The following is a 14,842-nucleotide window of genomic DNA, read 5'->3' on the forward strand; positions in this document are numbered from 1 at the left end:
AACCTAAGTTGCTGCATCAACGACTGTAACACAGACAAATGGTACATAAAAAATACTTTATACATGAGTTGACCATCCATTTTCAAAATCACAGAGACTGGATCAAAAGGAAATGCAAACGTAAAAGACCAGTAGACACACTGTAAAGAATGCTGAGTACAGAATGAATGAAAATACAGTGTATGAGTACAGTGAATGGATGAAAAGCCACAAGGAAAAGAAAACTGAAAAAAGGTAGAGACTGAACCCAAGGGTTTGATGCTATTGCTCAGATAATTTTTTCCAATATGCAAGAGACATATATCTATATATCTCTAGAGATATTGTAAGTAGATAGATAGATAATAATATAAGCTGAACTCATGTTTCAATTTGAAAAATATGGTAGTAGAATTGTGAGCACTGAAAATATATATCTGAAATTTTAGAAATTCTTTTGAAGCTTTAGCTGCAGAAGCTGTTCTTTTTTCCCCACCAAGGAAACCTGACTGCGACCTCAGAATGTCTTCAAACAGTTAACACTAGATTTTTACCAAATTATTACTGTCATACTCAAAGGGCCTAGTGATTCAAAAGAAAAAAAAAATTAGAAAACTAATATAAAACTGTGAACTTACTCCTCATACAAGCGAGTTTTTAGACAGCTCAGAAGTGGAAAGCCTTGCTTGTTCCCCTTCTGTTCATTATTCAAATACTTTAAAGTAGCATTGGACATCTACTTCAGACTGATGTAGTCACATGCATCAGCAATACAATGTCAAAGAGCTAACTCTAGTGGTTTTTTCTCATCCAGCAGAAGCAATCATAGATCAAAGGCAGTTTCCTGAGGTAAACATGCAAATAACTAAAAAATTACTTCAATTCCAAGCTCTTGCTGATTCACATTCTGTCAAACAAACAAAAAAAAAGTGCTTTACTTGATTCATGCTTACTTTGAAAAGGCTGATGAAATTCAGCTACTTCATTAAAATGAAGGAAGAGTCAGAATCATGTCTCTCAGAAATATATGAGATTTGTTCCATTGATGGCATACAACTTGGAGTGGACAGATAATCAAAACAGATAATACAATTAACATCATAAACAAACTGAAGTGATGGCATAAGTCTTGTAGATTTCCAGCTCTCTGGCAGAATAATTTCAAACAGTAGATAAAAATGAGTATTGTATATTCAGATAATTCATCTGTATTTACAGTCCTGTTAAAATCATTACAAGCACACCATCAGAATCCTCCTCCCTACCCCACCAAGTTTCAGTAATTATAATCCACATAACATTCCCTGCCTTCAAAATCACTACAATGATCTTAAACAGCCTTTTGTTAGACTATTTTTTCCTCACATATTCGTATTTTAACTTATTTCTAATGGTGCAATTATCCAAAAAAGAGCTTGACATTCTGGAATGGGAAGAATAAATAAAGCATTTACCAGTAATTCCGCCCACATTTACTAAAATTAGTTCAGAATCATCTCTGGAAGAAAAGAATATCTCTTTCCTTTGAATGCACGTCAAATATGCTCAACTGCGTAGATCCTTCACAGCATATCAATGTTAACCATCAGAATATCTGGCTTATCTATTTACTATGTTAGTATCAATACCCTTCTACAGAAGTAAAAGTAACATGGAAAAAGAAAAATCACAGTAAAAGGCAACAATCGCATAGTATCATTTGCACAACACTTCCTCCTCCCACCTTTAGTTTTTTTTTTATTGAAAATAAACAGAATGAACTGAATACTAAAAGGTGTGGGACAGTAAATTTTTAGCCTAAATTAATTGTGGAATATTAACACAATGTATTATTTTCATGAATAATACTTTTATTAGTTATCTGATATGGCATCCATGCAAACAGGTATCGACAAGTAGAATTTACCTTAAAAACAGCACACGGTGCTTAGAGTATCAACATTATTTCAGTGCATCCAGAACTCCAAAGTTCTGTGCGAGTATCACAGGGCCAACGTAGTCTTTACAGGCATCACATAAATCATCTCAACTAGTATTCAGTGTGTAGTGTCCTGAAGATAACAAGCTTAAGGCAAACCTTCAGTCATAGGGATGATGACAAAGAAAAGCAAAATAAGATGTATCCACTTGCAAGGGAAGAAATAGCGTTTTGGGTAAAATCAAATCAATCTTCTGAATGCTGGACTCAAAAACGGGGAGTAACAGAATAAAAAAAAATACCTAGTACTTGCATCCTTCACCAAAAAGCATGTAAAGTGAGTCATGAACACTTCAAATGACCTAACAAGTACCAAACTCCACTTAGAATCTTCTTCAATTCATGGGTCTTACAGGTGTGAGGCATTATACGCAACAGATCCAAAAACTGCCACTTTCCAATTGCTCATTTGAAGAAAAAAAAAAAAAAAAAAAATCATCCTCTCCATTTAATCACAAAGTAAGAAGAGGCACTGAAAAGTAAGTACTTCAAGCCTTCAGAACTGGCAATAAGATACAAAGACCCAGACATTAATTTTATTGACCTATCTAGTCTCTAACACATCACTTTCAAACAGGTGGGACAGCATAAGTGATCAAAGTGCAAGTGTATTTATCTGCCATCAAGAGTTGATTTTTCCATACCAGGATGCACCTACTCATTTATTACAAACTCATAGTGTAAGTATTTTTTTCATGTGCAAACAGACATGCAAGGTTCAAGAGAAGTTACAAGTAACCCTTAAAATGCACTTACGGTTGGCCTTACATGGTGATAAGAATAAGAGGAAACAGACATACGCTTGGGTTAAAACCCGTACTAAAGAAGCAGGTTAATTTTAAGTAGTCATCATTATTTTCTCCATGGATTTAGTGATTAGCACTTGATGCAGTCATAAAAAGAAAAAAAAAGAATCTTGTCCTGAAGATTATACCCTAAATAACTTATAGCTCCCAAAGTGGCAGAAAAATAGGTATACTAATCCTGAGCTTTTAAACAAAATTACATAAAAGAGATTAACTGCCTATAACAGAAGAATTTTGGTGCAAGCAGTAATGAGGCTGTGACTCATGTTTTGCTATTTAATATGGACATAAATCCTCCTCTTCAAAAAGCTTGGTTACAATTTCAGCAGTGAAAATGGCATCTTTTCTGTTTCTCCCTTTAAAGTCAGCATTTTTATCTCGAGGCCTGCACAACAGTGTAAGTAATATTACCATGTAAAAATCTATATTAAAGCAGATGTCCTTCACATTTCTCTTTTACATATGTTTGTTCTGTCAGAGACAATCAATTAATATTCACAACAAAAACATAGTTAGCATTTTTAAAGCATTTCTTTACTGTCCCTAGTCCAGCCTTCTCAACAGCCTCTCAGTAACAGAAGTTACCAAGCAATTTCACTGAGAGGGGGAAAGAGAAAAAGGAATTTAAAAAGAGAGCATATACTACTTTGGCAAGTCAGACCACAAGCTGGTCAGCTGCACTTCTCACACAGCACAGGCAAACAGTAAATCATCCCATTTTGCAGACATAACCCCTTGCACTGGTATTACTGAGCGCAACAGTGCTTCTGCTGTGCAGCTCTGTTTATACCAATTGAGTTACCAATGCACTGACCCAGCTTGAATCCAACTTCCTTGCCCTTCTTCAGCTGGTAAACAGAAGTGTGGTGGAGTTATACAGGCAGCTTTGAACAACTTCTGTTTAATCTTAGCATAAACTAACAGCTCCAGTGCTTAATGTTGTTTGTTGTTCAACAATAGTCATTGAGGGATGCAGGGTGCGGGGGGGAGCTAAGTGATAACTACACAAATTAATTAACTGGTTTTACTTCAAGAAACTTGGACTCAAGGCTTTTTACTATGGGCATAATCAACAATTTGTACACAAACCTATTCTCATAAGCAAAAAATCCAGGGACATAATTGACAATTTATACGCAGAGCTATTCCCATAATCAAAACACCAGGGGCTCCCAGACTTTCTGCGTATACCCTTCCCCAAGCTCCTGGACTGCTACAGAAAACTCTGTGGCAACTTTTGCAATTTTATTAAAAGTCACGTTGCATTGCTGCTTAAAAACAAACCAACCAACCAACCATCCACCAAATTGTATCATTCTGATTTAACATACACTAAGGAAAGAAAAAAAAAAAAAAAAGTCTACGTATTTTTTTCCACAATCAAGTGGAATATTTAACTTTAAAAATCTATGAGAAAAATGTCTTAGGAAAAAAAACCCTCTGTATTGATCTCTTTGCAAAGCCAGAAGAATTCTCTTAAAACTGGATGATTATTGAAAAATGCAGAAGGACAAGAAGAATGGATAAATGATTTTTTTTCCCCCATTAGAAAGAATGTAAGACTATGCTCTTTGAGACTTCAGTCTTTCTTCAGCATTATACATTATTTGGTGATGTTGGTCACCTTTATTTATATAATCTTACAGATAACTTAAGTTTAAAAAAAAAAATTATCTGAAGACCTACAGATACCTTCCTGGCTCTTCTAAGCAGATAAATTCAACAAAACAAGACCCCTAGTTAACATACTCAGCTTCGATTCATAAACACCTAAAATGATACAATTCCATTCATATCAGTTCAGTTCATCTATCCCTGCTTACACACAGCCTGAAACTGACTTTTCTATGCTATAGTAAATTTAAGAACAGTGGAAGAACAGGAAAGCAGAAATTACAGAGAAACACTGGGACTAAAATCACACTGTAGCATGTTTCTGTCAACAAAAAGTGTGTAATGTCGGAGTTAAAAATTGACTAAGAAGTATTGTCCATCCATAGAGTTTGTCAGGAAAGGGGTAGGTACCTAACAGCCATGAGTATGTAAGGGGTAGATGGGCAAGATGTTTCCAGCAATAGTTAACGAGTTCAAGAAAGCGTAACAATTCCCAGGTCCTGCTGTGAATGGATAGACTGACAAGGAATGACTCAGCTAATCCGCACATGAGAGTTGTACACATTCTCAGAACCCACAGCCACGCAATAACATACAATAAAGAAAACTGCTCCTGAAACAACTGCTATCAAGATACAGAGGACTATATCCGGAGCCTGATACTTTTATTCCCTGATGTTAACCTCTCATAGAGTAATGCTTTGCAAAAAGAAACACACAGAAACATTTATCTGAATGCACAATAAGCTAAAATGTAGAATTTAAATAAGAATACTGCATTACCAAGAGTCCATTCAAATAATAACATGGATATGAAATATCTGGTACATTTTCCTGCTTGTATAAAAGTATCAGCCAGAGGCAATAAAGCACGCCTCAGACAGACGTATCTAAGAGATCTAGCCGAAGTTTCCAAGTGATTCTTTGTCTCTTTTCTCATTCTGTTTTATTACAACTCATAAAGTAAAAAGACATTTTTCTTCCGCAGACAGTGGTGTTCATCTGATAGGCCATAGGGAGTCCACATTCAATGGGAAAGACTCCATCTTGTCAAAAAGTGTCTCCACGAAACCAGCAAGGTTATTCATGGACAGAGGAGCAACTTCAAGAACTGCAGTGAATGCGATAGCCACGTAAAACTAGTTTTAACAGACTAGAGTTAAAGAGTAACTAAAGAGTCAGAGAACCTTTATTTTCAAAGCCTGCAAAGGATACTGTTATTGTTCAGGTTGGAAAGTCCCATACACAGTCTGATCGCGGAAGGGAATTATACATAGTGAAGGGAGGATGGGGGAAGCAAGATGTTAAGAAGGCTTCTCAAAGAGTGAGTTTGAGAACAACTCAGTTACTTAGCATCCCCATCACCGTCATGTTCAAATGAAAAGATTCTGCCTACTTTTGCATCACTACCCTATCTTTAAAAAACTTTCCCTGAGGGCATAACTCTGTCTTTGGCTAGAGATGTTACCTGTGGTATCAGTTTTCGAATCTGAAGCGACCTTCTTTTTCAGGCACAGAGTGCTATAATTGTGTGTAATTTAAACAGTTGGTTCTTTAGCTGAAATATGGGTCTTGCCAGACTATGTCAACAGAAATCCCCACTAAGAAATCACTTCCAATTTCCTTTTCAGTTTTGTCTTTGAGACCTAAAGAGAACTTTTCTTATACAAAAAGCCACCCTTGAAAGATAAAAAAAGACACCTCTACCAAAGCAGGGAAACTTCTCTATGAATAATGGAGACCTCCTTGAATTGCTTAGTCTCAAGAACTGTCTACGTTCCCATTCTGTTTTCCCAGTGTAAAAATTTCTGTTTAAGTGATCAAATAATCTTGGTTTCTTTTCCTGTGACAGAAAGCTTTGGGCTCTGAGGCTTGACAAAGATCCAGGGTAACTTTATACAGTGTTGGCATTTAGACTACCAGCTGGTCAAAGACAAAAATATTAATATTACTAAAGTGAACTCTGAAAATACCTAAATAAAACAGTACTACAAGTATACTCCAGAGAACAGGATTAATATTAAATCTCAAAGCTATTTCTTGTCTCATTCCAAATTATTCCTGTCATAGCATATCAGCTGAGGCACAGACACAGGCCCTAATTCCTGAAGTCCTAGCTCCTGAAGTGCTAAAATTACAATCAGAATTCCCCAGTAAAACAACTTCCCTTGACACAAAGTTTACAAAGTGCAGCAATGTGAACCAACACATAGTGGAGTGTTAACTGTCTGACTTTGTGGAGATTCAGAAGAGTATCTGAAAGAGCTCTGAATGTAAAAATATGTGATGTATCCACACTAAGAATCACTGTTCTGAAGAGTCTCGGACTACTCAGATTCTTTGGGACAGGTAATGGTGCATGCTACTACCCTGATACAAAACTGAAAAGTCTACTACTGCTTTTAGGGCAAGAGTAGCTGGACCAGGACTAACTGCTGCTTCTTCCCACTGTCGCAAGAAATGGAGTCAGAGTGCAGGGCCAGGGCCATGGAAGTATGACACGTGACATGGCATCACACCTATACCTAACATAAAGTAGTCCTCAAAACACCAGGAATTTGCAAGCAAATCCACTAGATACTTGTTTCAGTGACCTGCATATGACAGTCATTATATTACAGGGCACCATCACATGAAAGTGTTCTCAGACTTGCCATAAACAGGCACCTTGACCTACTCTTTGAGGAGATTGTACCTTTGACATATTCTAACACAGAACATTACATTTTCCCGTCTACATCCTCAAGCAGTTTCCATTGGTTGTATATACAGCTCCTGACATAAACTAACAATACCATCATCTCTTGCCAAATCAAGCAAAGGATACAAACATAAATTAGCAATATTGAGCAAGCATAAGCATAAAAGCTCCTTACAAGTACAAAACATTTTTGTAAAGACCTAGAGCTTTCTATGGAAGGTGACATAAAGGAGAATTATTATACTTACACATTAATTATGTGCCGTCTCAAAAATGAGCTGTGCGCCTGTTAAAGGTATTTATTAAATGCCAGTGCTCAACTAAACAAAAACAAAACAAATGCAGTCTCCTGCTGGGCAACATGCTATTCCTGCACAAGACTTGTCATGTAGAAAAAAAGAAACATCATAAATATTTAGCTGGATATTTCTATGTAGATCTTTTCTAGGAGAACATGATAAGGTTTTCCCAGGGCAACAGAATAATTTTTAGAGGTTAAGAAAACCTACAGTTCTTTCAATGGTGTTTACTATGAAAAAAGGCATCCACACAGCTCCCTAGTTTCTTGTTATTATGTCCTGCACAAAGATGCTCTGAAACATAAATATAACTGACCTCTTCAGAGAAGAATTTGACAATGCATAAGGAAGACCTACCACTGATCTCACTCATCGCAGCTCTCATGTAGGATTCCAGAAGTTCATTTAATGTCAAAGAACTCATTAAATACACTACAGCTGATACTTCATACTCTCTCATAATTTCAACCAGTACTTGACTTCACAGATTCAAAGTAAAGATTCAAGATTAGCATAACCTGAACTAAATCTGTTCTGCCATTGATGAGAGAGTGATCTACCAGTTGCATCATCTTCTCTGCTCATGCTCCTGCTTACAGTAGGATGAGCAGTCATGTAGTTGCACATTTTGTTGGAAGCAAGCATCTGAAAAATTCGGTAGAGTTAGTACTAGTTCCCTAACCTGACCGAAACTGCGTGGCTGCAACAGCATTAGTGCTGGCACACAAAACATATCAGAAACATGCAGTCACATAAAAGAAAGGAGAGAAGAGCTACTCTTTCTGATATAGGAAGAGCTTCATTCAGCTTAATATACTTGTGAAACTATACACCAGGAAACCTCAGCTTCTTGAATACCGTAAGCCAGCCAAACGTAGCATTAAGTCTTTGAAGCCATTTGACCCACTCCCAAGCCCTGTTCCCATGCTGCTGCACACTTCTCTTGTGCTGGCACAATGCTTTTTTCAGGTGCACGAAGTCCTGGGTCACACAGTCAATCTGTTTTAAACTGTTATTTTCACGGTTTGCCTCAGATAAATTCCCCAACGTGCTGTGCAGGCACAAGGACAAATGTAGCACAAACGCTAGAACAGAGAGAGGACTGGCACTGCCATCTTCCTGCACTGACTGTGGCCTGAGAAAGAAAACTGAAATTAAGATTTTTTTCTCTCCTCTTCTTTTTTTTTTTTTTTTTTATTTTTCAGGTGTCTCAGACCACTATATTAGCTCTGTCCTTAATATTTACAGCTGGGTCCTCAGCTGTAGTTTCAACTCAGCAAACATGATCAACAGAAATATCTGCACAAATCTAAATTTTAATAAAAGTATGTGACTTAGCATCAGTTCAGAAGACTATAGGTACACCTTTCACTTTAAGGTGAAAGAATCATTTCCATATACACTAATTCATTTGCATAACAGAGTCAAGGTCAAGCAACTAATTCATCCATCCAGCTAAGTGAAACAGGAATGAAACCTTTATAAAATTTAAGTCGTAAACAAAATAAAAGACACTATTAAATTACACCCAGGGAAAAAAAAAAAAAAGGAATAAATACTTTTAATGTCAGTATTTACAGCTTGCCAGTATAGTTGGAAGCACTATTGTCCAACATACTTAGCATGACAGCTGTATCTTTCAGTATACAATGTATGCACCAGGATCATAAACTGAGAAGTTGTATAATCTGAATAGAGCGGTCAGTTTTCACGATTATGTAACAAGAAAAAAAAAAAAAAGACACAATGTTTATATTATAAAATCAGCTCCCAAAGTTACATCTAAATGAAAGCTTTCGTTTAAATTCAAAGGTGAGCTGCCTGCACCTACAAAGAAAACAAAATCTCCAAAACCAACATGATGAAGACTAAAAACTAAAAAGAACATTTTTAAAAAAATTTAAGTAGTAGTGGTTTTAACACTCACAATTAACAACATATACTACATACAAAGATGTTTAGAATTTGAGACTACTCTAGCTAATCAAAGACAGCTACAATAAAATAAAACTTTTTTTTTAAGGCATGCTAAGTTCACAGGCATTGAATTCTTTCCAATCTAGATAAAGTATCTATTGTGTCTCTGTGCTAAATGTTGGGGGGGTTGTACTGTTCGCTAAGCTGAGAGATAGGATCACTCCAAAGCCAAAGCACAGTATGTTCCCAAAAGGGTGAATACCTCAATCTCACACCTTGATAACTCATTATTACCCTGCTACTTTGAATATGACAGAAGTGTCAAGGCCTGGAAACTGTAACACTAAGCAGGCACAAACAAATAAAAAGTAGCTGAATACAAAATAATACAGTACACACAACAATGTAAACACCCCTAGAGAAATCTATCAGAAAAGTCCTCAGAAAACAAAACACGCTGCAGTGTGCATGCCAGCAAGCATCCTTGTATCCAAACCAAAGTCACATCAGGCAAATAACTCACATTTGGCTACTGACTGTATGCCATAAAAGAGTGATGTATGCCATAAAAGAGTGAGCTACAGTAAGACAAATGAAAATAAGTAATAACATCAAACATCGGCAAACACGGAAACTAAGACTACAGGCAGCAGTAGGAGTAAAAATTCATAGCAGGAGTAAAAATTACTGTCCCTGAGCTGCTTATTGCCACCATCCTAGTAGAGGTCACGATGCCCTGAAGTGGAATGCAAACTATTCATTTGCTTCGCTGCAAAGTCTGGCAGCTTGCCTTAACCTGCTGATGGTTTTATGACAAGCCATCAATCTTGACACTGACATGGTTGAGATGTACATAGCTATTTCGCTCTCCTCGTCCTTCTGTTTGGCCAGCAACGTCCAAATGCAGTCACAATACAACTCTTCAGTGACTCCAGTTAGACCCTCCAGAAACCCCCAAGCACTAAGGCTGAAGCTCCAAAACATAAATTCTAGACACTCAGATGCCTCTCCCTCTTTAGGTACCTAAATCCATTTGATTTCCATGGCAAGCTCATAAACATCCCCAACAACCTGGTCTAAGGAAGCCCAGTTCCTCAGCCAGAATCAAGGTTAATTGAGATTACAACAAATGACAGTCCAATTTGCTACCGTATTCTTATTAAATTAGAACTCGCTCAGTCTAATTGCAGAATATTACCTAATTAAAACTGAGTACTCTGGGCAACAATGATCTAAAGCTGAAGTTCACCCATGCTTATTTCGCATTCAAGTAACTCTGGCTGGAAGGAGAGCTACTGAGTCCTTTCCTTTTGCTTGCACAATGGTTCCTACATCCACATGATGAGCCAAATCAAGGAGCTGATTTAGCTGAAAACTAATCTGACTAAAAATGCTCAACTTTAGCTAGATCATCTTGTCAGTCTACTTCATTGCACAGTTATCTGAAGAACAGTACTGGCAGAAAAGGGGAGGCTGAAACCAAAGTGATCCCTTGAAAAAAAAAAAAAAATATATATATATATACACGCACACTTGCTAGGATTATCAAAATTACAATTAGCACTTTAGAATGTAAAACCAAACTGTGCTAGGTAACAATAGAAAACCAATTAAAATGAAGCCACATTCCTGTGAAAGTGAGGTTTCAACAGGAATGTGTCAACATACTCACCATGTGCTAAGAACATCTGTAGATATATATTTATCTCATACTTACCAGAAGACAACAAACAGAAATTTACAAAATCTATGACAATACATCATGGCTAGATACAGACAGACAAGACATTGCAGAAATAAGAAATAATCATTAGATGGATATGAATACATACTAGATGACCAAAAAAAACCAAACAACTTCACAATATCAAGAAGTAAAAGAGCGTGCCAGAAACTCCATAGTACTACTGATAAATGAGAAGTAATACAAGAGCTAAAAAAAGAATGAACTGATGAAACTGATTAGAGTTGGGAAATTAATACCTCCTCATATACACTCTATAACAAGAATCAGTCACAAGAAAAAAAAAAAAAAGCCACAAAACTAAAACCAAAAAACTCCCCTATTCAGGCACCAAAAATCTCATACAGTAACAAGGTGTACTACTCTTTCCAACTAGGATGTCAATGCATCTGTTTTCAGACTACAAAAGTAAAAGACTTCAGAAGCAGAAATCTAGAAAAAGTAAGTACCTACTAAACATACAACAACTCTGCATACAAGCAGATCAGAGTACCCAAGTTCAAAGATGGGGAGAAGAAGCTGGGGGCGGGTTTTGCAGGGAAAGAAGAATGCAAAAAGAGAAGAAAGTGGCTGGGCTTTTTTCTTCAGAATGAAAGCCGTTAAAGGGTGAGGACTCATTCTGGGCTTTCACAGAAAGCAATTACTAAACATTAGCTTTGTTGTATCATACAAAGGTTTCACTCAGTATTAGGCAGCTCTGTTGTACTGTACAAGCAACACTAAAGATATCCTCCTCTGTAAATTAAGTCTCCAACTTGCAGATTAGGGTTACATAAATAGGTCACAATATAAAAGACAATGTGACACAACATCAAGTATTTTGATACTATCTGTAGATATTTAAGGCAAGAGATTTGCTTTCTATTATTGTTCTTGCACATTTTGAAATGTATATGGAGATAGCACCATCCTTTCCAAATGGAGAAGAACACAGACATCATTAACAATTCATTTTAGTCTCACCAAAGCAATTTTTATAGTGGATTTTCAGAAAAGTTTCTTTTTGGGAAACATCAAGGAGAGCCCCACATAAGGGACAACCTGAAGAACAGCAAATAATGGATCTATGTGAGAAAATGAGGCATGAAAAGACTAGACTGACATTATTGTCAAACAGGAACATGCAGGGGTATTATAATATAATAGATTAAAAAACATCAGACAAACCAAAAATATATACCTTTGTACATTTATATAAAAGGATACTACCTGTGTTACAGGCAGCTTTTCAACTCTGCTTATACTCCACTCAGTAGAGGGAAGGCAATATACTATTGAACAGCAAAAGCTTCCACTGGATTGTTGTATTAACATACCTGGACAATCACAGCAAGTGATTGCCTTACAAAAACTTATCGAGCGGAGATGAAGCTACCTTTCAGCAATGAGAACAATGCAGAGGCAAAAATGAAAACTTCATCACAAGGAAAAGACTATTATGTCCCCAGAACAGCTGCTCAAGTAGAGAGAAAGCAGATGAACATGTCAGGAGAAGTTCAAGGCCAGGTTGAAAAGTAATTAGTAAGATGAAAGATATGAAGTGAAACCTTTTATGTTTTAACAAGGCAATGATCCAGTAAAGACATATTGCTGGAAACATGATCTTTAGTTGGGAAAAGAGCAAAGAAATTTGCTGCCACACAAGGAAAAAAAAAAGAAAAGTCAACTATGCTGACTCTGTGAGGTAAAAACCAAAATTGATATGCATCCTTTGCAATGGTATGCACCACATGCAAACTGTTTCCTCTGAATTTTCCTAGAGCCAACAGACTGCTTTGAACCATTAGCAAAGCAACTTTTAAAATCCACTACTTAATAAAGTAGTTCATCAATGAAAAAAAAACATAAACAAAATTCAGTATCAAAAGCAATACTAGTGGACAAAATTACTTACCTAAAAATAATGCCACACACCGCAAAAAGAAGAAAATAAAGCATTGAGAATATGTACTCTAAACATTGAGGACAGGCATAGACTAGAAGAGCACTTAAAATAGCAGAATAAGCAAACTGAGAGGGAGCTGCAGCTGGTTCTCCAATTACTAAGTATTGTTTAAAAACACATATTCAAATCAAAATCTCTCAGAACATTTGTACTGTCAAATATGACTTACAGAGTAGTTGAAAGATCTGTATTTAAAACTATCAAAATTTAACTTATTCAAGTAGCTGCAGGGAAGAATTAAAATAGTATCTTCTACAGTATTTCCTAAGGACAAGAAAACTAATCTCTCAAGTTTTCTCTTCTGAAAAGAGAAAGAGCAAGCCCAGTATGCTCCAACAGCTCTGTTATCAGTCTGTGGTAACTGCTCACGCCTCAGAGTGGATATGAAGTCACTGAATGATTGGTGTTATTAATATTAACACTCAGGGAACGTTGCAAAATCAACTGCAGGGGGAACGAAGATGAAGTACAACTCAGTGTTGGTGAGGGCCATATTAGAAACTCAGAAAAGAAATGTTTACACATCCACACAGGAATCCTATTCTATGCATGTAAAAAAAAAATACAGTACCTATTTTTATCTTGTCTATATGTAGCAGAACTACCAAAAAAAAAAACCCAAAAACTACTACCAAAAGACAGAAAATAAAAGGAGTGAAGAGTAAAGCAGTAAAAAAGCTGTATATAAACATGATGGTCAGCAATGTTTCACAGTAGTATTTTAGGAAATACCTGAGTAGGTAAACAGCCCTTTCAATATCACTGAGTTCTTCATCAACTGTCAATCTTTCTATTTCTTCTGGTGTCTGTCAAGCACGAAATAGAGATTATGAGTTTGCAATGCCTTACTATTTCCTCATTTTAATCTTCTTAAAACAACCCCTTCCTCCCCACATCCAGGGATAGTTCCATGAGTAATTTGAATTTAATCCTTGAAATCTCTAGCCAACATTTCAAATACAATCAAATAAATCTTTCACCAGGAAAAGATGGGATGTAACAGAAGTATAGTTCCACGTAAAACACTATCACTATCACTTAAGGTATAAACAAGTAACATATAAATTAATCTGAAGAGCTAAGTTAGCATATTTTTTTTCTGGCTTAATAGTCTTACACTGAAAATATTAAGTCCCTGGTATATAGAATTCAAGACTGTTTATTCCAAAATGAGACTGAGAACATTTTTTAGTATCCTGGTGCTGTAAAAACCAAGCTGCCTATTTAGTCAGCTGTGCATACACAAAACAGACATGATTTCGAATGGATCCCAAAGCATCGTTCCAATTTCGAAGCAGATACCTTCAGGCTCCTGCGTACTGGCCTCTCTATAATAGTAAGTTCCTGCAGGTCTTCTATGTATCCAAATAAATTGCTCTGACTAAAATCCATGTCGGAGAGGAGGGTTATCGGACGCATGTAACAACTCCAGCCCCTGCCAGCCGCCGCTCGCCCCGAGCCTCACACCGCGCCGGGGGAGGCCGGGCCGGCTCCGCGCTGCACCCCTCCGAGCGCGCCCGCCGCCCCCCCGCCACCGGGAGGCCGCCGCCGCCGCCTGCCTCGCCTCAGCGCACACTGCGGCAGCGGCCGCTCGCCCCCGCCGGGCCTCCCGCCGGGAAACTTTCTCCGCTTTGGCCCGGGCGAGCAGGGAGCGGGGCCAGCGCCTGCAGTCCCCGCTGCCCGGAGACCGGTGCAGCCGCTGTGGGGGGCGGGAGTTTCGAGCCAAGTTTCCCCTCGTAGCGGGTCGGCCCCACAGGGCGGGCGCGGGGAGGGGACGGCGGAGCCTCTGCGCGCAGCGCCCGGACTGCGGGGCTCGCTCCGCACCGGCGGGGCAGGGCGCGGAGCGGAGCAGCCCCCTG

The 14,842-nt window shown here is 37.7% G+C and overlaps 1 protein-coding gene across 2 annotated transcripts in view; it reads right to left on the reverse strand.

Annotated features, from left to right (window-relative positions):
• PPP4R4 (protein phosphatase 4 regulatory subunit 4) overlaps positions 1-14,464 on the reverse strand; it is a 76,155-nt gene extending 61,691 nt beyond the window's left edge. For both annotated transcript variants that reach the window (XM_086750249.1, XM_086750247.1), the window contains exons 1-2: positions 14,286-14,464; positions 13,716-13,789 (exon numbers count right to left, since the gene is read on the reverse strand). In XM_086750249.1, coding sequence (XP_086606375.1) covers positions 13,716-13,789; positions 14,286-14,402 — 191 coding nt within the window. In that variant the 5' untranslated portion in view covers positions 14,403-14,464. The remainder of the gene's footprint in view (positions 1-13,715; positions 13,790-14,285) is intronic.
• Positions 14,465-14,842: the final 378 nt, after the last annotated feature.

This window comes from Chlamydotis macqueenii, chromosome 5, assembly GCF_036417535.1.
Source record: "Chlamydotis macqueenii isolate bChlMac1 chromosome 5, bChlMac1.mat, whole genome shotgun sequence".
Lineage (NCBI taxonomy): Eukaryota > Metazoa > Chordata > Aves > Otidiformes > Otididae > Chlamydotis > Chlamydotis macqueenii.